The 24925-nt window shown below is 37.4% G+C and overlaps 1 protein-coding gene across 1 annotated transcript in view; it reads right to left on the reverse strand.

The window, feature by feature from the left end:
- Window positions 1–24247, reverse strand: part of LOC106074934 (aminopeptidase N-like) — a 75487-nt gene extending 51240 nt beyond the window's left edge. Inside the window, exons 1-9 of the mRNA XM_056011820.1 lie at window positions 23723–24247; window positions 21225–21475; window positions 19761–19958; window positions 12913–13013; window positions 12334–12492; window positions 7046–7172; window positions 6038–6158; window positions 4159–4222; window positions 1955–2045 (exon numbers count right to left, since the gene is read on the reverse strand). Coding sequence (XP_055867795.1) covers window positions 1955–2045; window positions 4159–4222; window positions 6038–6158; window positions 7046–7172; window positions 12334–12492; window positions 12913–13013; window positions 19761–19958; window positions 21225–21475; window positions 23723–23978 — 1368 coding nt within the window. The 5' untranslated portion in view covers window positions 23979–24247. The remainder of the gene's footprint in view (window positions 1–1954; window positions 2046–4158; window positions 4223–6037; window positions 6159–7045; window positions 7173–12333; window positions 12493–12912; window positions 13014–19760; window positions 19959–21224; window positions 21476–23722) is intronic.
- Window positions 24248–24925: the final 678 nt, after the last annotated feature.

Raw genomic sequence — 24925 nt, forward strand, 5'->3', positions numbered from 1 at the left:
AATGAAAGCGCGGGTCCCACTGCGACCGCATAGGTTGCAGTGGCCTAAGACCGGCCCTGTTTATAGGCCTATTTTTTGAGATTTGCATGAATATTTATTGACTGTGTTAGGGAATATTGTTTTTAAAAAAGGCTATTTTACTATTAATTTTTCTCTGCTATTAACTTACAATTTTTTAAAACGTTTTTTTGCTTTTTTTTAATTTTGCTTGTTAGATTTCCAGTCATGCCAAGTACATCTACTGATATCAAATTTGTTAAATTATTTCGTTTCAAAATGCCTTACAAGGTAAAGGCTAAAATGTACGATTATTGATTTGATTTTGTATTTTACCTTAAGCCTAGATAATCACAGTAATCTTCTAGATTTCATTTAATTTAAGCACTCACAGATTTGTAAGTGAAAATTGACGGTTACTTATGTCAGTACCAACTATCTTGTGGAAACATTTCTTTAAGTATAATCAGTTTGTGTTACAAATTAGGGTAAGAGTGTTCAGCATAAAGCTGGTCACACAAAAAGTGTGTTACATCAACAAGAAATTGTGATTACTGGGAAAAAATCAGTAAAGAACAGAGTGAAAGACGAATATTTTCATAATTTAGGTCATTACCTATTAACCAAAAATATAACATTAAATCATGAGCTGAAGTATCATCTCATCATATTTACTCTAGAGGCTGTACCATCTGCGCCAATGAAATTGCGCCAATCAAAGGGAAATTCAGTTTGACTACAATTGATCAACTCAATATCAATATCATCTCTATATATAATTCTCTACATGGCTCAACAGTTTGGACATCAAGAAGTTAAGGAAAGATCACTCTCTTATTTCTGCAAGTCGGATTAGAGTTTTCCCACGTAATTTTAGCGCGAACAAAAAAAAAGGGGGGGGGGGGGAGAACACGTAATATACTCTGTATTCACACGTCACTAAGCAGAGCCGGATTTAGCCATTGTAAGGCCTTGTGCGAAACGGATTTCGTGGGCAAAGTTTGGGTAGGGATACGGATAATAAGTGAAAATTAAGAGTTAGTATTTAAATCGTATTTTATTCATTCCTTATTACGTACAGAATTACTTTAAGAGCCTTGCGTGTAACGAAGTCATACTGTATAGCATATAAATTATATTTCCTACAAAGATCACGCTCAATAGCAAGAATTACCAAATTTTTCAATCTATCTACGAGAATTGTTGACCTCAAGTAATTCTTCATTAGTATGAGGCGCGAGAAACTTCTTTCACCATATTTCACAGTTACGGGTATTGTATAATGCCGTTTTTTTATCGCGCGTAGGATTGGCGTTTTCCATATTGAATGATACCCCAAAATGACTAAGGCTAAGCCTGCTTTATTGATCCTTTGTTGTGATTTCTAGGACTCTTTTCTCATATAAAGACAACAGAACTGAAAAATACACATAAATAGAACAGACACAACATAAAGAGTTCATTCAGCTACTACACACAGGCATCTTGGTTTCATGTTCCCTGATCAATAAGTGGGGGTGATATAGTCTGACCGAGTGAGGTACGAACGAGTTTTTGTATCGCTCTGTTCTTGTTTTGATTGACAGCAGTCGCCCACTTCGCGACGACCTTACGTAGATTCAATTATGTCTATATATTTCAGGAGCATTGAATGCGTTTTTAAAAATATTTTAATAATTTCAGAAGACTTCCAGGACTTTTTTCGTATATTTTGCAATTTCAGCAGATTTCCAGGAGCTCCTGGTAAATCAGGAGGCTGCGGGAAGTTTGTTATAAGTTATAAAACTGTTTAATTTAATAATTTACATCTAGAATTAGCGCGGGACCTATGAAAGTGCTGGGCCAACTGCGGTCGCAGAGGTTTCTTTGGCCTAAGGCCGGCCCAGCAAAATAGCGGTGTATGCTACGCCGTGGGTCGCCTAGTTCAATATTTTACTATTTGCAAATCACATCTCACCATGTGAGCCAGCTCATGGGACACAACTATAGCTACATACTCTTTGTCCCGTTCGTTTGTCTCCCCTTCTTTAAACAACAGCGCCCTCTCACTGTGGGGAAAACAAGGTTTTGTATTAGTAAAAAAACTGATGACAAAACTTAAGTACTCTGGTAATAACAAGCATAATATTTAAAAAAAAAAACAACAAAGATCATTTAAGTGGAAGAACCGCAAAATCACTGCGATAAATCTCAATACTGCTTTCACAAGCTCCTTTTTTCTAAATAAAAAAAAAAAAAAAGAATTAATCACTGTCATATATCTCAATACTGCAGGCATAAACTCCTTTTTTATATATAAAACAAAACCAATTAAATACTACTAAATTATTAACTAATTAATTGTTTAATTGCCGTGTATATATTATCGATTATGAATAATTATACAAAATGTTAACTTCATCCGAAAATGGGACGTGGGCGAAAAACGTGTGCAAAATGGAAATAACTCCAAATATACAGCCACATACTCAATAAGTAGCATTTACTTACTTTTTCTTCCGGATACGAAAACTAAGTAATTAATTTCCAATATTTGATTAACTAATTTATTAATTTTTTATTCATTGATTTATATTTTCTTAGGTACCTCAAATAATTATGTAAAGTTTTAATGTGATTCGAAAATAGATATATGAGAGAAATAACTTGTAAACAAAAAGCGTACCAGACAGACAGACAAACAGACAGAGTTAATATAAGCTTAGTAATGATAGTAATACTATTAACCAGAATAGGAAGAAGATTTTGTCAATGTCTCAGATAAGGACCAGTGAGAGTTTCACGTAGCTGTTCTGAACCTCTTATGACCTGTATAAATTGCAACATGTGAAGCAGACAAAGTTGTGGTCCACCGGTTCCTATTCTCTTTTCTACGCCCGTTTTCAACAGTAACTTTATTTCAGGTGTTACTTTGTCCCCTAACTTTTGTTATATTGTTATGGGATGTTTGAATGTGTTTCTATGGTGACGGTGAGAAGAGGCTAGCTATGCAGTGTGAATGATGCAAGAGAAGCGGCTTTGTCGTCAGCGGTCTTAAGTAAGACTGACGACTACAGATTACCAGAGTGAAAAGATATGTTTTTGAAGTGAGCTAGATTTTGTTTAGAATACCATTTTATGTTATATTATTACTAAAGTCTGGTACCGCAAGGTTGTCATTTCCGGAAGTGTCTCGAATAGCCTATGACAAGTCCAACTCCTTGCCTTCACGTGTGGCTCCGATATTGAGTTCGGCGGAAATGTTTTCACTAACAGAAGAAGGAGCGAAGGCGAGTAACTGGTGCTTGAACCATTAGGGCTCGAGCAAGAGGGGCTCGTTTACCATTGAAGAAAAAAAAACCCTGAATTCAAACTTCTGCTGCCTTGCAGCTCTACCCAATCATGGGAAAAGCTTCTGGAGCCAACACTGAGGAAACATCAGGAGCCGGCGACCATTAGCAGGTTTGCAGCATTTAGTGCTGCCCCTGACAGAGCCTGTAACGCCACTGATCCCAAACTGTATCGACCCTTTAGATACATCAGCGGCGTGGAGAGGGTGAAACTAATGTGTGGGCGACATGGTTCAGACCACAGCTAATGCCCAGGCATTTCATCAGCCATGAGATGATTCATAGTCTCTTTGTGACTGAAGGAGGCCATATATTGCTGAAGTCTACAATATTTATATGTGTGCCTATGTGCCCTTACTTTATTTATGTTGTGATACAAGTTATTTGTAAGATTTTAGTATTGATTATGGTATTGTTCACAAAGAATTTATTTAAATTATTTTATAATTAATCTATGCTCAGGTACGTGAGACGGCTCCAGGATGCCAGAGTGTAAAGACGTGTTGTAATTGAGCGTTAGATTTGTTCTACAATTATAAGATTTTATTTTATCTCAAGTTAAACTAGTCTATGTCGATATAAAAGTTTTTTTTTTAGCTTTTTCTCCCAAAGATGTTAGTTATTCAAGTTATTTCAAAATTTATAAGTTAAAATATAATACGTCTACAGCGGTTTAAATGTCTACCAGAAGTTTGGTGCTACAAGTCAACGACAGTCCACAACAGTGTGTTCTTCGGCTGTCTCAATAGCTACCAGGAACTCTCTCCAATGTAAATAATATAGCACCTAATGTCTATATATTACACATAGGGTATCTATCACTAACACTTACCTGTATGAAATGAGACCCCAGTGTTCCATAGCTCCAGATACAAAATCAGGAAGAGCAATCATGTCTGTAGAAAAAAAAATTATTTATTTGTTATCTCCCATTTCCTTAGTTTTCTACTTTAAAAAAACAATCAAAATATTTTTTTTTAATCCTTTAAAAAAAAAATGTATTTAAGGGAAAGAACTCTGCATTTACAACAATATATTTCAATAATTTAGACGTTATTTCCTTTATTCGATATCAAACAAAATAATTATTTACCAATAATTAATTGAATGATTGTTTCATTTTTTTTTTATTGGTTCGTGTTTTGTTGGGTACAATAAATAGTTGTTTGGTGTTTTAACTTAATGCAACAATGGGTTTGGGAGAAATAAACATGTTCAAGTATCTAAGGGGACTAAACCTTCCTTACTTATCTAGCCGTATTTGAGAATATTGAGTGATTAATTGCCCATGTTGGTATCAAACAAAATAATTTGTTACCAGTAATTGCTTGTCGAATTGGTAAATTAATTTTTATTGATTCAAACAATTTGCTAGACAGACAGACAGATAGAGAGAAAGACAGAGTGAGTTGGTATAAGCTTTGTAAAAAATGCCTTTGGGAATAGCTTGGCGTCTAGCTGTTTGATGTAACTTGAGTTAAATGTAACGAAAATATAATATAAATATAATATAATTATAATATAAATATAATAAAAATATAATATAAATATAATATAAATATAATATAAATAGAATATAAATATAATCTTAAGTAAAAGTAAAGCTCCCCCTTTCAGAACTCGCGATGGTGTCATGTGACCACCACAACGACCAAATATAAATACAAATATAAATATAATAATGATGAATCTTAAGAGTCCGAAGATTGCAACTCGCTTTTTTTTTCCCTTACAAAAGCCAGTTTGGGCCCCTATTAGAAGTGGGTCAAGGTGCAATGACCGGTATAAAGAGTCAAAACTTGCCCACGGACCCCGGAGTGAAATAAAGCTACATAAACATAACTACATAAGCAAAGAAAAAATGTGCATCTTTTGACAGGAACCTGACACTCGTAATACGCTTGTAATGTAGTTGTATGATGGCTGTCTGGCTTCGATAGATTACACAGAAGATGTTTGTGTGTCTTATACGCAAAGGCGTAGTGTGTGGGGGCAAGGGGGCTACTCTAAGGGGGGCGCCACACCCAGAGAGGCGCCTATATTTCTATGTGATGTTCATGATAAATGGAGGCAGGGGGCGCCAATAAAGTACCTTGCCCAGAGCCCACGTTTCGCTCCAAACGCCTCTGTTTGTATTATTGTGTATTGCTTGCGATCTCGAGCTAACAACACAAAGTCTATCACAAGAACAAGCGAAGCACTAAGTCCAGACCGTCAATAACTTGAAGGAAGTGTAATACATAAAGGCCACAATGGAGTCTCTGTCAGTAACACGATGTTGTCACCTTGAATTCCCAACACCAACTGACGAATACCAACATCAACAAGACAAACCCCACCATCCGTGACAGAGCATCATGGCGTCGCGCTGTGCAAACTGGCGCACAGGTTGCTGAGGAAAAGAGAACAGCGCTGGCAGAAGAAGAACGCCAGAGAAGAAAAGCAAGGCCGATGACACTAGCTCCAGCTGGAATAAACCTGTCCAGTGTGCAGCCGAACATTCCGGGCTCACATAGGTCTCACAATCCACACAAGGAGGCATAAAATCCCAGTGCAAAGCCCTCAGCCACCTGGATCACAAAAGTGGTCATCATCGAACCACGATGGACGAACTATGTATATATAAATGTCGCGTTCAAAGTCCGTCAACTATGATGCCTCTGCTAAATACCTAACACACTAAATTCCGTTAAGAAAGCAGTTAGACTCACCTAATTTCGGAAGAGGGTAGGAAATGTTGAAAAATTCTTCTAAGTAGTCTAGAATTTTTACTCCGATATCCAGAGAGTACTTGGTCGAGTTTACAAGCGCCGGAACGGCGTAGGTTCGAAACTTTGAAGAAAGAACAATATGCATGTAATCAGTCAGAATTAACATACATGTTTATTCGTTATTATTGGTCTTGATTCTTATAAATATAAATAAGACAACATGTTAAAAAAGCAAATTATAAAAAAATCATTTTTTAAAATAAGAAGCTTATCTAAGGGAAAGAACTGCGCATTTAGGACTATATGTCAGGTACCCATTAGAGCTGGGTGGACTCAAGTATCAAAGACAAAGTATTGAAGACAATGTACTTAATACTAAGTATCAAAAACAAGTTTCGAAGACAAAGTATCGGAGACAAAGTATTGAAGACAAAGTATTGAAGACAAAGTATCGGATACAAAACTATTAATGAAAAGTATTGAAAGTATCGAAGACAGGGTATCGAAGACAGAGTATCGAAGACAGAGTATCGAAGACAAAGTATCTGAGACAAAGTATTAAAGAAAAGTAATGAAGACAAATGTAAAGACATCGAAGTATCGAAGACAGGGTATCGAAGATAGAGTATCGAAGACATAGCATCGAAGACAAAACACCATAGACAAAGTATTGGTGATAACGTACTGAAGACAACGTATCAAAGACAAGTATCGAAGACAAAGTATTTAAGACCAAGTATTGAAGAAAAAGTATTGAAGACAAATGTAAAGACAGAGTACTGAAGACAGAGTATTAAAGACATATCATCAAAGAAAAAGTATTGAAGACAAAGAATTACAGACAAATTATCGAAGATGAAGTATTTAAAACAGAGTATCGAAACAGAGTATCGAAGACAGTGTATCGAAGAAAAATACGACAAAGTATCGAAGGAAAAAGTTACGTCACACAGCTTTCCAATCATTCTGATCTTGCAGGTCTAAGAGACACAGTCACAAGAGGTGTACCTCCTTGCCTTTGTTGGTAGTTGCGTTCAGGTAGGTAAAGTCACAGATTGCGATGACCAGTAAGTAGGTCGGCATGATGGCTGACTGACCAAACACATCCTTCACGTAGGTGATGCTGCCGTCGAGGCTTTGAACAGAAATAATATCTACGTCTTTATGTGAGTCTCGTAAGAAGTAACATAATAACAATAATATTTCTTGATTCTTATAGAATCTCTATAGGTTATACGCAGCGGTTCTCAATCTTTTATGTTCGGCGACCCCTTTTCACAATCCCCCCACTCTGCCGCGAGCCCCCTCCCCGCACACACACATACAGCAATAAAAGAGTAGGCAATATCAATCCCATATTTTGGATCGTCTGAGGCGACCCCTGGCAAATCGTCAGTCGACCCCCAGGGGGTCGCGACTCACAGGTGGAGAACCCCTGGGTTATAGGTATTTTCTCCCCATATATTACAGACGTTACTTTTAAAAATAAATAAAATACACAATATATACTTTAGATTTACTGTTTAAAAAAAAACAACAAGAAAAATAAATTTTAAAGCAAGCAAATATAAAAAAGAAAATCTTTTTTTTTTAACACAAAGCTTATTTAAAGGGGAATAATTCCGCCCTCCAAACTGTATCTATCAATAATGTACAAGTTATTTTCCTTATTCAACCTCAAGCACAATAATCATTTGCCAATAATTAATTGACTTTTAAAAAAAATTGATTCATGTTTTGTTAGGTACAATAAATATTTGTTTAATTAAAGAAGAAGCTTGATCGGAGAATGCTCGTCGGACCAATAGCGTTAACAATTATTTGGGACTAAACCCAACAAAATTAGCCATATCTATGAATGTTGAAGGATATGTTTCCTTTGTTGGTATCAAATGAAATAATTACCGTTAATTAATTGACTGGCTTTTTAGTTTTTTATTTGACTGATTCATGTCTTGTCTGTGTCAAGGAATAATTTTGTTTCAGCTGGGTTTAAGATTATTTGTGGGAGAAATAACGTTTACACACTTTTTGACTGACAGACAGACAGACACGCTAACAGAGAGACATACAGACAGAGTGAGTTGATATAAGCTTTGTAGAAAAGGTTATATTGAGTGTCATTGTATCAATCAGTCATGTAATTAAATTGTAATAGATCTAAACCTAGACTAACAATAATAAATCTGTGCAATTAGAAATATTTTTATCAATGGTTTTTTTTTTTTTAGCGCTTTTTCCTGCTTGTAGCTTTCTCAGTACGCTATGACCCTATCGCTTATCTGGACCAGTTGCAGTGGCGTAGCTAGGATGGGGGGAGGAGGGGGGAATTTAAAAAAGCCCCCGGACCCCGCTTGAGAGGGGCCCGAAATGAGTGTTTTATTACATTAAAAATTTAGTATTACGCAAAATGAAGTGGCCCCCAAAGAGGTCGAGCCTCCCGGGCCCCCAAACAATGAAAAATTCCTGGCTACGCCCATGACCAGACGGAGAAAAAAAAAGAGGGAGAGATAAAAAAGGGGGATACCTTGGAGTGGGTTAACATGATAGATTTTTAAATGTATTTTATTCATATTTTTTTAAAGTTGCAGGACTTGAATTCTAACTCGAGGGCTTAAGACTCCTCAATCAAACACACCAATCACTGTGCCATCGAAGTGTTTATGAAATAGCTTTGATAGTTATCTATTGTTAATTTCAATTATTTAAGCCATAACCTACTCCTGTACACAAAGTATACAGGGGATAATTTCAACTTATGTCACCACATATGTCAAGTACACATTCTTGCCTTTGTTCGCTACCAAACAAAATAATTAATTGAATTGTTAAATTAAAAAAAAAAATTAATACTTGTTTTATCAGGTACAAGAAATAATTGTGCAAAAAATGTCACCTTGATCCGAGATTGGGTGTGGGAGAAATAACGTATTTAAACTTTTTACCAGACTGACAGACAGACTGACAGAATGAGTTGATAAAGGCGTTGTAAAAATTGAGCTAGAAACGGAAGATACGCACTTATAAAGGCAGCACTAGAGATTTTTTTTTTTTTCTGAGAGGAAATAGTGACTTAGATATAACAAAGCAAGAGACTCACTGACCAACTAGTGACGGCAACAAGGCCTAGCAACAACGCACTACTAAGCGAACTTTAATTAAAGGTTTCTTAGTTAGAAGGTTAGTTCTCTGAAATGTACTATTGCCATGAATTTATATTGTGTGTTAATAGTGTGTGCTTAATCTTTTTACAAGCTTATATCAACTATTAGTTTAGAAAGAAAATCCGCTGCCGAGGACAAACGCAGACGGCGAAAAGAAAATTTAAATTGACCACCTGCGGACAATGGTTCAGCTTGCCTTGGAGTGGCAAAATATTGTCACAGCTGGGGCTGTGCTGCCACGGGGGAGTACTGCATTCCTCACTAATTTTCGGACTCGAAGGCAAGCCTTATAATTATTAGTTTAGGTACGAACTATAATAGACGGACTTTGAACGCGACATAGTGACAACATAGGCATAGGGTTAGAGATTAGTATTGTAGACTTTTAGATCAGTTATTGCTGGGCTCTCAAAGGGAGAACATCGTAGTAGTGACTGAATCGACTGTGGCCCATTCTGCATTAAAGATTGTTATGACATTTTTCATCTCGAGTTACTGTCCATTGATCTTATTCGATACTTTTCATTCTTTGTGACGTGATGTAGATACATATGTTAGGACTCGCATCTGTAATACATCTTACAAGGTACTCACGCATCTACGAATTATCAAGGTACTTTAGAAATACTTCGAGTACAACTTATATACAAACATTCGTTACACAGCTTACTTTGTCAGTCTTCACTAGCCGAGTGGTTAGCGTGTTGGCTTGATAAGCCTAAGAAGGCTTGAGCCACGATTTCAAATTCATATCCTCCCCCCCCCTTTTTTTTTTAAATTTCTATAAATGCTTTTTTATTGAGAATCTAAATCTGTGTCCTATGACAAATTTAATGGTATGATTGATCGTATGATTGTCAAAAGAGTTGAGCTCTTCGAACTCTAGGTATTTAAGCCTGTCTATGTAAAGCATTGCTATTTCCAATATATCTGGCACTCCGGAGGGCATGGACTAGAATGCATGGCCGAAGGCCGAGCACACCGGGAACCCCAGCCATTTTCCTATGTTGTACCAAGCTAACCGTACAGGACTCGCCATTAGTGTAACGGTCCCTTGAGGAACGGCGCATGGATTATCGACAGGGACGTGGAAGCTCTCTTTCAACTCCGCACCGTGCAATGGGAAAGCTCTCGCATTCCCTTAGACACTCCCACAGGAGTTTTGTTTTGCTATTCATTTAGCCTAATTACTTCCTCAAGTAATCGTTTCCTCCCGAGTGCCACGTTGAGGCAGAATAGTGTACTCGGGCATCACTGATCCAAACTATATCATGCAACTATGCTTAATATAAGTTTTTTTTTTTTTTTTTTTTTGTTTTTTTTTTAAGAATTTTTTTTTCTTGTTGTGACGTCTACTAGGAGTACTAAAGTGTTTTATTTCGTAAGAAGTGTCACTGTTATTTTTTTTTCATCAACACAAGCATCTCCGGTATAATTTGGACTTTTGCTCACCGGAAATAGTTTCTAAATATGCAAATATATATTGACCACAAAATTGTTAGGGGGGCTCGCAAAATGAAAAAAAATAATGTATTTGAAAAGAAATTAAAAAACATTGATCAAACATGGCAGAATTCTATAGTCCAGGGGTTCTCAACCTGTGACTCGTGACCCCCTTGGGGGTCGATTGACAATTTGACAGGGCTCGCCTAAGACATCACTGATCCAAACTATATCATGCAACTATGCTTAATATAAGTTTTTTTTTTTTTTTTTTTAAGAATTTTTTTTTCTTGTTGTGACGTCCACTAGGAGTACTAAAGTGTTTTATTTCGTAAGAAGTGTCTCTGTTATTTTTTTTTTTCATCAAAACAAGCATCTCCGGTTTAATTTGGACTTTTGCTCACCGGAAATAGTTTCTAAATATGCAAATATATATTGACCACAAAATTGTTAGATTTACTTGTCTTCTTATTGTAAGTAAATTGACATAATGTTTTGTGAGAAGTCTGCTTATAAGGAATTGGCTACAGCCGCCTAGGGCCTCCGATAGTTGGGGGCCTCGCAAAATAAAAAAAAAATAATGTTTTTGAAAAGAAATTACGAAACATTTATCAAACATGGCAGAATTCTATAGTCCAGGGGTTCTCAACCTGTGACTCGTGACCCCCTTGCGGGTCGATTGACAATTTGACAGGGCTCGCCTAAGACCATCGAAAATATGGATTGTTGTTGTCTATTCTTCTTTTGCTGTATGTGTGTGTCTGGGGGGGGGGGGTTCGCGGCAGAGTGGGGGATTTTAAAAAGGGGTCGCCGAGCATAAAGGGTTGAGAACCGCTGCTATAGTCCCATGCCTGATAGCCTAGCTCAAGGTCTCTATTATGGTTTATACTTCAAGGCCTTATTCACGAGTGTTTAGATCCATTTGTTGGATTACATATGTTAAAAGACCATTGTTTTTCCATTTAGTGAAATGTCGAAAGGATATTTATTTTTATTTTTGTTTAGGAAACCTCAGAATTAGCGCTATTCAATTTTAGCTTTGGCATCATGGGAATCCTTGGGTCTCAGGTCTCTTTTCTTTGCCTCTTTTTGGGGCTTTATATGCCTCTTTTTTAGGCCCTCCCGCCTCTTGTGTGGGCTTTTTGTTTTTTTAATTAATTTTTTAAATTATTTTTATTTGTAAGTTCTCACATTTTACAAATATTAAATCATAAAGAATTAAAGAGAAAATTTGAAACATGATTAATCTATACACTTAATTACTTTACAAAAATATAATAGAGGTAATGAAAATATTTAATAGCAAAGACATACCACATAACTATTGAAACCATCAGAGACAGAAAAATTATACAAGGATTGGCATATCATCAACTAAAGGATACACACCCACACTTACATATGCATGACCGACCCTTATATCAAATGGGTACTGGCGCCATCAAGATGATATAAGAATGGCATATACTCTGGAATTATAAATTTATTTCTTCACCGCACACTCTCGATGTTTGTAATAATTCAATTTATTTATTAATTTAGATATAGATACTAGGATAGTTTTCAATTTCTGCATATTTTTCAGTCTTCGCCAAGGACCTCTAATTACCCAAGCCCGGCCCTGCGTTTGAGGTCGCCTCCCTTAAGCTGACACCATATAAAGGCAATGAGAAAGGTCAAAGTTCTTACAAAGTTTCCCTGCTGTCCAAAAGCTCCACGTTGGACAGCGAAATCATGTCGATGGGTCTGACCAGTGTGACGTTAAAACTTGCCTTCATGGCCGGCTCATCGAAGCAAGGAAACATCTTCCTGGCATCAGTGGGCTGGAAGGACGTGGTAGCTAGATACCTGTCAATCAGAGAGTATCAATTAATCAATTAACAGACTGAACAATGATTACTGCTGCGAAAAAGGGGGGGGGGGAGGGAACAACTGTTAATAAAGATAATTGTTGCTTTTTTTTTACATTGTATCGAATGTTCCTTCAGAACTGATAATTATTTTAATTACAAGTATTTAATTAACTAATTGGTTATGTCTTTTTATTGATTCCTGTCTTATATATACCAATGAATAATTGTGCAAAATTTGAACTAGATCCGGGTGTGGGAGAGATAACGTGAACAAACTTTTTTACAGACAGACAGACAGAAAGACAGAATGAGTTGATATAAACATTATAATGAAGGTTGAGCATCGCAATAAAGATGTTTGAGATGTTTGCCTATGTGTTCCCCATCCCCAGTTTCCGCCTATGACGTTACTTACACGTCAGTTCCGTTCCTGGAGTACCTGGAGTAGTAAAGACCAACCAGCGTGTTGCTGATGTTTGAACTGTAGCTCATCTCTAGGACATAGGTCCTGTTGACCTGTTGACAGAGGACATAATTTCATCCAAGTGTAACATGGGCGAAGTGTAATATGACCTAGACCTTATCAAATTTAGGGAGCGTGGTGGCTGAGGGGTTAAGCGCTTGGCTTCCAAACCAGGGGCCCTGGGTTCGAATGTCGAACTCACTACAACGCTTCTTTTTAGTCTAGTTTTCTAGAGTCGTCTGTCCTACATAACGCTGCTGACGACTTTATCGCTTCTGTTGCATCATTCACAACCAATCGCTATCCTTTTCCCACCGTCGCCATAGTAACACAAACACACACACACACACATTCCATGACACCTCCCCTCAACTTTCCAGACATCATACCCTCATATGAGATTCAGTCCCATACCCTCATATGTAGTGATGGGAGCTAAACTCACTTTTAAAAGTTAAACTAAAACTAGTTTTCAACTAAAATAAAGTAGTTCAACTATTAGTTTATCATGAATTTCAAAAGATAGTTAAACTAAACTAAAGAAAGTTAATTAAACTATAACAAACTTTTGTTTCGGGGGAGGGGGGGCGGGGGTTGAACTAGACCTATATAGATATAATCATCCGACTGTATGCCTACGGTTCGATCTTATTCTTTTAACATTGTAGAAATATTTTTATCCATAATAAAATCAGTATTAAGGAATATGTTTCTTACATAAACGTTAATGCACAATAAAATAAAATGTCTAAATAAATATGTGTGCTTGTATTTTTGCCTTGAATTAAAACCTTTAGGAAATAATGGTAAATTAAATTATATTAACTTATTATATAACGGAAAATCTTACTTATACTGGTAAAGTTTAAAATCTCACTAAATAACATAGATTCAGAATTTCAAATTTAGATCTAGTATCCAAAGAAATAGAAACGAAATCGTTGGAGTTTTAAGAAACATTTGACCAGTATAACTATTTTATAGTGTAAAATACATGCTTGACTAACCATGCTGATGTGCTATTTTCTCGTCTGACCACTAAAAATACTATTAACACTATTGCATAACCGTTAAACGCGCAAGGGAAAAAAACTGGGTGATCTTGTTATTATGGACTGCACACTCAGTACGCTATATAGGCCAACACGTGTACGTCTATCTGGCCAGGTTGTTAAAATCAGTCGGACACACTGTCTATTTACTTTCTGGGCAGGGATGGTGTATAACTATTTTAGTGTAAAGATATATCTACGAACATGCTTGACTAACCACGCCAGTGTGTTATTTTCTTGTCTGACCTCTCCACATTAAGAAAACACTATTTAACGCTTAATGCAGGGTAGTCTTACAGTATTGTCGACTAAACACATACAGTACACTAGGCCTACATGTGGTCATGTGTATGTCTAGCTGACCAGGTTGTTAAAATCAGTCGGACCAAGTCTATTTACTTTATGGTCAGAGAGGGTGTGGATTAAGGTTTATTTTCTAGAGTTGGTTACCCTAATGTTTTTAGATCTATATAGGCCTAGCTGTTGATTTAGACTTAATAGATCTCAATAATAAGTCTTAAGACTATAAAAGGGTGTACTTGATGTTCCTGCAGTTAAAAAAATATTGTTTGCCGCCAATGAATTGATTAAAACCACTAAATATTGACCTAGCTCACTAATCAGATTCTCACTAGAAACAGAAATTAAACTCCTCCACGTGGCTCACAAATAAATTCGGGCCAACCTCAACCATAATACTGCATAGAAGCTTTTGGCTAAAAATGTTTAACATTTTATAATACTGCTACTTTCACGTGCAAATATTTACTCCCATAGCTTCTACCAGGATCTTACTTTACCCTCTTCAAATGCAGACTGTCTAAATAGTTGTTAACTGTCAGTCGCATGCCCTCATATGAGATTCAGTCACATGCCCTCATATGAGATTCAGTCACATGCCCTCATATGAGATTCAGTCACATACCCTCATATGAGATTCAGTCCCATACCCTCATATGAGATTCAGTCCCATACCCTCATATGAGATTCAATCCCATACCCTTATATGAGATTCAGTCACTTACCCTCATATGAGATTCAGTCACATACCATCATATGAGATTCAATCCCATACCCTCATATGAGATTCAGTCACATACTCTGATATGAGATTCAGTCACATACCCTCATATGAGATTCAGTCATATACCCTCATATGAGATTCAATCACATACCCTCATATGACATTCAGTCACATACCCTCATATGAGATTCAGTCACATACCCTCATATGAGATTCAGTCACATACCTTTATATGAGATTCAGTCACATACCCTCATATGAGATTCAGTCACATACCCTCATATGAGATTCAATCCCATACCCTCATATGAGATTCAGTCACATATCCTCATTTGAGATTCAGTCACATACCCTCATATGAGATTCAGTCCCATACCCTCATATGAGATTCAGTCACATACCCTCATATGACATTCAGTCACATACCCTTATATGAGATTCAGTCCCATACCCTCATAATGAGATTCAGTCACATACCCGCATATGAGATTCAGTCACATACCACTTTCTATTTGTTCCCCCCCCCCCCCCAGCAAACATACACACACAAACCACCCCCGAGTCCAACTTCCCACGTACTTTATAGATTAGAAATTATACGCAATCCTCACTACTATGAGAGTCAAACTTGTAACCCTGTGTTACTAATCTAAGGCTCTATCGCCACGACCTTTCAACCAGTAACAAGGTACCAGCAACTAACTAGTGAAAGTGTGTATGCACCTGCATGTCTCTGCTTGCGTGTCTAAAACTATAACTGTTATAAATATCTTGAAGATTTTCTTTTTTTCGTTTAGAAGTCTGATTTCCGATCCATGATTTTCATCCATTCTATTACCTAGTCTTGAGTGTCGCTAGTTTTCAACCCTGACCCGTGGTAAAAATGAGGTCGTAGATTTAACGCCCTGACAGATCGTAATTTCCTACGTCATGCTGGCTTATTTATAACTCAAGATCTCGTGATGACGTAGTTAACGAGAGTGTGTCTCGATACGTTGCAGTGTCTCTGAGTGTTATATCGTCTTTTTAAGTCCAAGTCTTTTTATTAGTCCAAGATGAAGGCGGCATCTCCACTAGGCGGTCAAACCATCTCACAAGACGCCCGCGCCTCTGACAAAGCATCTAGAAAAACCGAACTTGAGATCGCACAACTTTTCTTTTCGTTTCATATAAAAATCCGTATTTTTATAAGTTACATGTTAGAGTTATTCTTGGCAGGCGCCAAAAGTTAGACTGAGCCCGTTAGTCAAACATAATCAAGCGTAACAAAAAATTGTTTCTATAGTCTTACAATCTGCTATTGCCACTACTTTTGTTCCGGTGTTTTCTGTTTAATAACCTAATTAGACACAAATAATTAGTCCTCACATATATATCTTATTCCATATGCTAGAACTAATTGGCGTATGTCCGGTAGAGGGAACCGATCCCCCGTTGTTTGATTGGTTTTGCGATGGTAGCACACTTTGCGACCACAAAACCGTCGTTGCCGTTATGTGGACGGAGCCTGTTGCACCGGTACTGTATTTCAGTGACCTGTATATCAGTGACCGGTATTTAAGTGACCTATATTTCAAGGGCCTGTATTTAAATATTCTGTATTTCAGTGGGTTGTATTTAAGAGTCCTATATTACATTGGCCTGTATTAAAGTGACCTATATTTCAGTGGCCTGTATTTAAGTGACATATAGCTCAGGGGCCTGTATTGAAGTGACCTATATTTCAGGGACCTGTATTTAAATGTCCTGTATTTCAGTGACCTGTATTTAAGTGTCCTACATTACAGTTGCCTTTATTTCAGGGTCCTATATTTCAGTGACCTGTATTTGAGTGTCCTTTATTACAGATGCCTTTATTTCAGGGTCCTTTATTTCAGTGGCCTGTATTTAAGTGACCTATATTTCAGTGGCCTGTATTTAATTGACCTATATTTCAGTGTCCTGTATTTAAGTGACCTATATTTCAGTGGCATGTAGTTAAGTGACCTATATTTCAGTGGCCTGTATTTAATTGACCTATATTTCAGTGGCCTGTATTTAAGTGACCTATATTTCACTGGCCTGTATTTAAGTGTCCTATATTTCAGTGGCCTGTATTTAAGTGTCCTATATTTCACTGGCCTGTATTTAAGTGACCTATATTTCAGTGGCCTGTATTTAAGTGTCCTATATTTCACTGGCCTGTATTTAAGTGACCTATATTTCAGTGGCCTGTATTTAAGTGACCTATATTTCAGTGGTCTGTATTTAAGTGACCTATATTTCAGTGGCCTGTATTTAAGTGACCTATATTTCAGTGGCCTGTATTTAAGTGACCTATATTTCAGTGGCCTGTATTTAAGTGACCTATATTTCAGTGGCCTTTATTTAAAGAGAGATATGGGTAGAAAGAAAGAGAAAAAACAGAAAGAGAGAGAGAGAAAAAGATAGAGAGAGACAGAGAAAGATAAAGAAAGAAAGAAAGAAAGGAAGGAAGGAAGAAAGAGAATGACAGAGAGAGATCGGTAGGGTAGAAAGAAAGAGAAAGACAGAAAGGAAGAGAGAGATAAAGAAAGAGAGACAGAGAAAGATAAAGAGCGAGAGAGAGAAGCGGGAGATCATTGAGAGATGTATCGATACTGCAAACCTTTTTTTTTTTTTGTACTTTTGAAATAAATAGTATAGGTCGTTTTAAAATATTAATGGTGCTTTTTAGGCATTGGCGAAACGCCTGTAGGGCCGCAGTAGGGCGTTATCTCTGAACTACTTCCCCCCCCCCCCCTTCCACGAAACACAAGACACGTGAGCGGCACGAGGCAGTAAATTCTAGCCCATCAACGCTATCGCTCAGCAGACGTGAACCACAGTCCAGTGTCTTACCATGACCAGGGACTTGACTGGGACACCCAACTCTTCGAAGAAATCAATCTCTGTATAAAGTCATGTGATTTATGCCCCCGGGATGAAGTACCCACTGTCATCCTGATAACACTTGAGCCAGCGCCCTGTGGCGTCTGACACGAGTCCTAAGATGCCAGAAATGTGCGTTAAAATACTGCCAAGTACTGTCAAGTGGTAGCTTAGTCAGGGCTTACCGCGTGCCTGCTTGAGTGTGTATATGTGTGCCTGTGTGTTTATATATGTCTGCGTGTGTTTACATTATCGATACATCTCTCAATATCTATGTACTTCCGCTTCTCTCCCACCCTCTCTCTCTCTCTCTCTCTCTCTCTCTTACTTTATCTCTATCTATCTTTTTCTCTTCCTTTCTGTCTTTCTCTTTCTTTCTACCTATCTCTTTCTTTTTGTCTCTCTTTACCCTTTTCTTTCTTTATCTCTCTCTGTCTATCTATCTTTTTCACTTTTTCTCTGTCTTTCTCTTTCTTTCTACCTATCTCTTTCTTTCTGTCTCTCTTTATTCATTTCTTTCTTTACTAATCTCTCTCTCTGTCTCTATCTTTCTTTCTTTTTTTCTCCCGATTTCTCTTTTACGTCTCTCTCCCTTTCTCTCTCTCCCTCTCTCTCTCTCTCTCTGTCTCGTTCAATCTCTTACATTAGTGCCTATCTAACAGTAAGATAACCCCCCCCCCAAAAAAAAATGATAGTCTTTGCGTGTGTGTGTGGATGTGTGTAAATAGAACGACCTTGTTTTTTCGTTTCCATGACAACCGTGATCCTGTATAAATAAAAGAGGAAAACTTTTTGTCTTTTTTTTTTTTTTTGTCTTTTTTTTTTTTGTCGTTTTTTTTTTTGTGGGGAGGGGGTGGGCAAACAAAAAAATTTTAGTTTTAAATCCTAGTCAAACAATAAATTTTTAATATCCCAAATTAGTTACATAGAAGATTGATTTTCCTATGTCTAGTAACAGTTTTTAAAACAAAGCACAAAATATATTGCATATGATATAGCAGCGGTGCGCTTAACTTAGAAGAAAATATCATCATATATATAGAGTTGGTCTCGTTCAGTGCTTATATTGTCACGGTACGCACCGGTACGGCGTACCGGCACCTTTTTCAATGTGGGGAAAAATCATTACTTCTCTTGTAGTTTGACGTTTATTATTAATTAATTAGTAGTTAAAAGTTAGGCAATCCATCACTGAGTACCGGCACCTATTATATATATACATATATATATATATATATATATATATATATATATATATATATATATATTATATGTATATATATTATATGTATATATTGCACATTTTAATCAAAACCAGTGTTATAGTTTTACTTTGAGCGTCTGTTGTTGTTACTGATAGAAAATGTGACTCGCGAAGAATGCAAAATGTTGCTGCATATTTTTTAAATTTTCACTGTAAACTGTAGACTAGTTACAATAAACGAAGAGTTAAATGTTTCAGCATCCGTTTTGTGTTAACGGACGTCCTAAAACATTAATTTGGTAATCTGAAAATTTAACTATTGGTCTGTGGCATTATACTTCTCGAGAGACGATCTTTTCCCTCGTTCAATATTTCATGTGACTAAAGAGGTCAATGTCCTTTTCAGCTTACGTTTAGCTGGTGCATCGAACAACCGCCCTTATTTTCCCCAACTAATGTCAGGCACCTTACGTATAGGTAGGATCAGGATATGGTTTTCACCACTATTCATCAACACTCGAACCAGAGACTATTTGGTTTGGAACACATGAGCTTTTAGGACTACCACACATCCACCACACCCATTATTATTACAATTCACTTAAACTCAAAGAGATTAACTTTAGCTCACCCGCATGGCCTTGTCCAATCTGAAGATCAAAAACTGCCGGAAGTCATCGACCTCGTATGTGACGTACTTTGGGTCAGTTGCAGGATCAGGAGACTGATCCATGAAACCTATGGAGCTATTGTCTATATTCAGATACAGTGAGTGGAGGGTGACGCTGTCTGTCTCCACGTGACACTTGACCCAAATCTTGACATGACCCTTAAGTACAAAAATAAATTTCATTTTCCATCAATTTAAGAATACAAGATTATAGACAATCTTGTCTTATAATGTTCAGTGTAATTGTATCAGTTTTGATCAGTCACGTGATTAAATTTGTAATAGATCTAGGCTAACAATAATAAGATGTGCGGTTAGAATTATTTTTTTTACCAATTGTTTTTGTTTAGCGCTAATTTAGCATGATGCCGAAATAACCCCAAAAAGGGCATTAAAAAAAAGAGGTGTAAGCCCATAAAATATTCATAAGCCCCCTCACCAAAAAAAAATTATTTATTTAAATGTATTCATTTTGTCTTTCCTTTCCAAGACAAGCGTGCAGCCTCATAACAAGGGCGGACTGGTTGTTACTATCGACAGGGGCGTTTCAATACAATCCAGCCCACAAACTCTATATCACATGACGGACATCCAAATCTATGTCTACCTTTCGTCAAAACCATTCTGTTAAGTTTGATGAAGTATCGATAATTAAACAAATGCATACAATGAGACCCTGTATATTTATAGGAAATATAGGCTTTATGTTGCTTTATAATCGCTGAGTGTAGGTCCAAAAAGGATGAAGTCTACTAGTAACACTGTCTACGGATATAGGCTGTTAATTAATTTCGGAAAATGTGTTAGATTGAATAAGTATTACACAGTAGAGTCTGTAAAAGATTTTTTTTTAACCATGACGCTCATGGGGCCCCTTTTAAAACAGAATATAAAACCTCTGACAAGTAAATACATCCTATAGTGGCATTCATGAAGCCCTTTAGGTGGCCCTAGCGGCCCTTTTGGGTAACGGCCCACCGGGCATTTGCCCGAATACCCATATAACCAGACCGCCCTTGATCACCATCTTTTTGAAGTAATGTCTGTATTTTATATGAAATATGAAATGAGATAAGATAAGGTAAGATAAGATAATTAAAAAAGATAAGATAATTAAAAAGATAATATAAGATAATAAGATAAGATAATAAGATAAGATAATAAGATAAGATAATAAGATAAAATAATAAGATAAGATAATAAGATAAAATAATAAGATAATAAGATAAGATAATAAGATAAGATAATAAGGTAAGATAATAAGATAAGATAATAAGATAAAAAAAATAAGAAGATAAGATAATAAGATTAAATAAGATCAGATAAGATAAGATAAAATGAAATAAGATAATACAAAAGGATTAGATTAGACAAGAAGAAATAAGTCAACACTCCGAACGAAATGTCTATATGATCTAGGTCTACCTTGAATTTAAAATCTGTTGGATCAGTGGAGTTCATGTATGTCTGTATCTCCAGGTTGTAGTGCAGTGGCGTGACGGAGGTGGGGAGTCGGACATTCAGCACCGGCCCCTCCGTCGTCGAAGTGCTGGGGGCGGTGGATGTCGTAGACGGAGCGTCGGACGAAAGAGTTGTTTCCTCGGCGATGCCCGCTGTCGTGCGTGACGTCGTGGTGGTGAGTGCTGCTACTGGGGTATTTGCTGGACATAGCTGACCTGTCGATAAGAAGGAACAGATTTGGGTTAAAGGTGTGTTTCTCGGCTTATACAGCATGGTCAAGTAGATTGAACAAAACTCGACCAGCAGACTCCTGCTTCTATTTTGTATAATGAGCAGTGGCCGAGTGGTAAAACGCTTTGCTTCAGAAATGGAGGTCTCGGGTTTGAATCCTACTGAGAAATGTCTTTTTTTTTTTTATTTCGGGAACTTTGGGTGCCTCTGAGTCCACCCAGCTCTCTCTCTATATATTAGTCTACAAATACCTACATAATACATTATTGAACTCAAACATAATATTATATAGTTCGTCCATCGTGGTTCGATGATGACCACTTTGTCATCCAGGGGGCTGAGGGCTCTGCACTGGGGTTTTATGCCTCCTCGTGTGGCTGGTGAGACCTATGTGAGCCCGGAATGTTCGGCCGCACACTGGGCAGGTTATTCCAGCTGGAGCTAGTGTCGTTTGTCTTGCTTTTCTTTTCTGGCGTTTTTCTTCTGCCTGCGTTGTTCTTTTTTCCTCAGCAACCTGTGCGCCAGTTTTCACAGCGCGACGCCATGATGCTCTGTCGTGTGCCTCTGTCTCCCAGGTGCCAGGGTCTATGCTGAACGCCTTCAGAGAAGCTTTGAGGGTGTCCCTGAAGCGCTTTCTTTGCCCACCTTGCGAGCGCTTTCCTTCGCTTAGTTGGCCATACAAGAGTCGTTTAGGAATGCGGTGGTCTTCCATTCTGTAGACGTGACCTGCCCATCGCAGCTGGGACTGCATCAGGATTGTGTGGATGCTTTGCAGACACGCTCTTCGAAGGACTTCAGTATCTGGTATTTTGTCTTGCCATTTCAAACATAATATTAAATTACTAAATAGCTGCCCTGGCCAAGTGGTGCCGGCTCCGAGTTTGAATCCTGACCTCTGTCACGCCAGCCCCTGCTGTCACGCTTGAAGTATGGGCTCGTACAAAATAATATACAATCCTGATTGTACAGCCGAAACCCAGACGTCAAAGTCAAGTCAAAAATACTTAAAATAATAAAACCATGTGTGTAAGATATGCCCAAACCGCTTGGTTCGAATCCCCAACTCGAGCAGAGTGTTTGCAGAGAACTTAAAGGCAGCAAGATACTCCCCCTGCCCCCCCCCCACCACACACAGGTACAAAAAACAGTAGACACTAGGCATTCTAAAAACATGAACTATTTGCTGTATAGGCATTAAAAAAAAAACAGACACTGAGCATTCTTAAAACATGAAATATGCGCTATATAGGCATTGTTGGGACACAGTTACTATGTGCGGCCAACCGTGACACACGGTGAAGTGTTGGGTATCGGAGAGTTAAGGGACTTGCGGGAAGTCACAATGGGGTTAAAAATATGCAGAAGGAAGTCATCTATTGGAGTTTGTTATCTGTGGATAATGTTATGTTTGAATGCTTCACAATAAAAGGCAGTTTACACATAAAAGGACTTGTTTCTTCATAAGCATAAAAAAAAACAGTAGACCATAATGCACTGGGCATTCTAAAAACATGAAATATGCGCTATATAGGCATTAAAAAAACAGTTGACTATAATGCCCTTGGCATTCTAAAAAAAACATGAAATATGCGCCATATAGGCATTTAAAAAACAGTAGACCATAATGCCCTGGGCATTCTAAAAAAAACATGAAATATGCCCTATATAGGCATTAAAAAACAGTAGACCATAATGCACTGGGCATTCTAAAAACATGAGATATGCGCTATATAGACATTTAAAATCAACAATTTACAAATACAGAAAACAAAAACAAGATAAAAAATTAATAAATACTCGGAAAAACACATTTCTTTTTCCACTTGCTGGAACAAATGTATACAAGTGCTCCTTCTTCCCTAGTGCTATTAAAGCATGAAATGGGTCGCCCGAATCAGCCAGGGAATCCAATGACTTAGCAGAGAATTCGATTCTCTAATAAACATGCGAGACATTATTAACACGTGGATGCGTGTAATGTGTAATTATCTTATTTTGAAGGAACCAGTGGCGTAGCTAGGGTGGGGGAGGAGGGGGGGGGGGGGAGAATTTGAAAATCCCTCCGGGCCCCCGAAAAATACATGGGCCCCCCAAAGAGGTCAAGTCCCCCGTGCCCCCAAACGATGAAAAATTTCTAGCTTTGCCCCTGGAAAGAACGTCTATAATTTATAAGATAAGATTACAATTACTCATTACCTTACTTACACATTACATCATTACATAACACTTACATATTTCCATATTTCCGGCACGGGCCAGTCTCATACACTGCTGCAACACTTCGTCCACCTGGGAATCACACTTGCAGACGACTTCCTTGCTTCCGCCCGCGAAATGGACAATAATGCCCACACCGACGGCGATGGCCGCGGCCAGCAGCACGAAGATGAACCCAATCACCGGGCTGACGTGGCAGCCCTTGGGCTCTCTCCTCATGTTGGACAGCTCGTAAGACATATCAGAGAATTCTAGCTTGCTTGAAGGCATAATATCAGAAGTGAAACATAATATTATTTATGTAGGTATATACGCTTCCTGTTCTATCGTTATAAAGTCGAATTAATCGGAACTATATAATTATATTTAATTAGGTTATTAAACAGAAAATACTGAAACAAAAGTAGTGGCAATAGCAGATTGTAAGACTATAGAAACAATTTTTTGTTACGCTTGATTATGTTTGACTAACGGGCTCAGTCTAACTTTTGGCGCCTGCCAAGAATAATTCTAACATGTAACTTATAAAAATACGGATTTTTATATGAAACGAAAAGAAAAGTTGTGCGATCTCAAGTTCGGTTTTTCTAGAGTTGATTTATGACTAGAGAACCAGGGGAGACAAAGTTCTATCTTTGGCCTGATACTGAACACGATATCTCATAGTACAGGTTGAAATGAAGATAAGGAGAGAGAGAGAGAGAGAGAGAGGGAAGAAGAAGAGAGAGAGAATGCAGACTCTAAATATCATTTTTTTAAATTTCAAAAAATAATTTTATTAACATATATATTCACTAATGTGAGAGAGAGAGAGAGATATAGAGAGAGAAAGTGAAAAAGAAAGAGATGAATGAATTGAAATGATGGATAGTCAGATAGATAGATAGATATGCTGGACATATAGATAGATAGATAGATATGCTGGACATATAGATAGATAGATAGATAGATAGATAGATAGATAGATAGATAGATAGATAGATATATGACTTGATGGATGGATGGATGAATAACAAAGTCCTCTTGTTCTTTATCTTATCTTATCTTATATAATACAGACGTTACTTCAAAAAAGAAGATGATCTTTGCAAGATTGTTCTAATGATGTGTGTGTGTCCGTTGTCTGTCGCTCCTTCTGTACCCTGATACTGTTCCCTGCTCAAAAAGTCTTTTCATGCGGAAAAAAAGGCATCATCCACAGCCTCACGCCTCTTGGG

This window comes from Biomphalaria glabrata, chromosome 15, assembly GCF_947242115.1.
Source record: "Biomphalaria glabrata chromosome 15, xgBioGlab47.1, whole genome shotgun sequence".
NCBI classification, from domain to species: domain Eukaryota; kingdom Metazoa; phylum Mollusca; class Gastropoda; family Planorbidae; genus Biomphalaria; species Biomphalaria glabrata.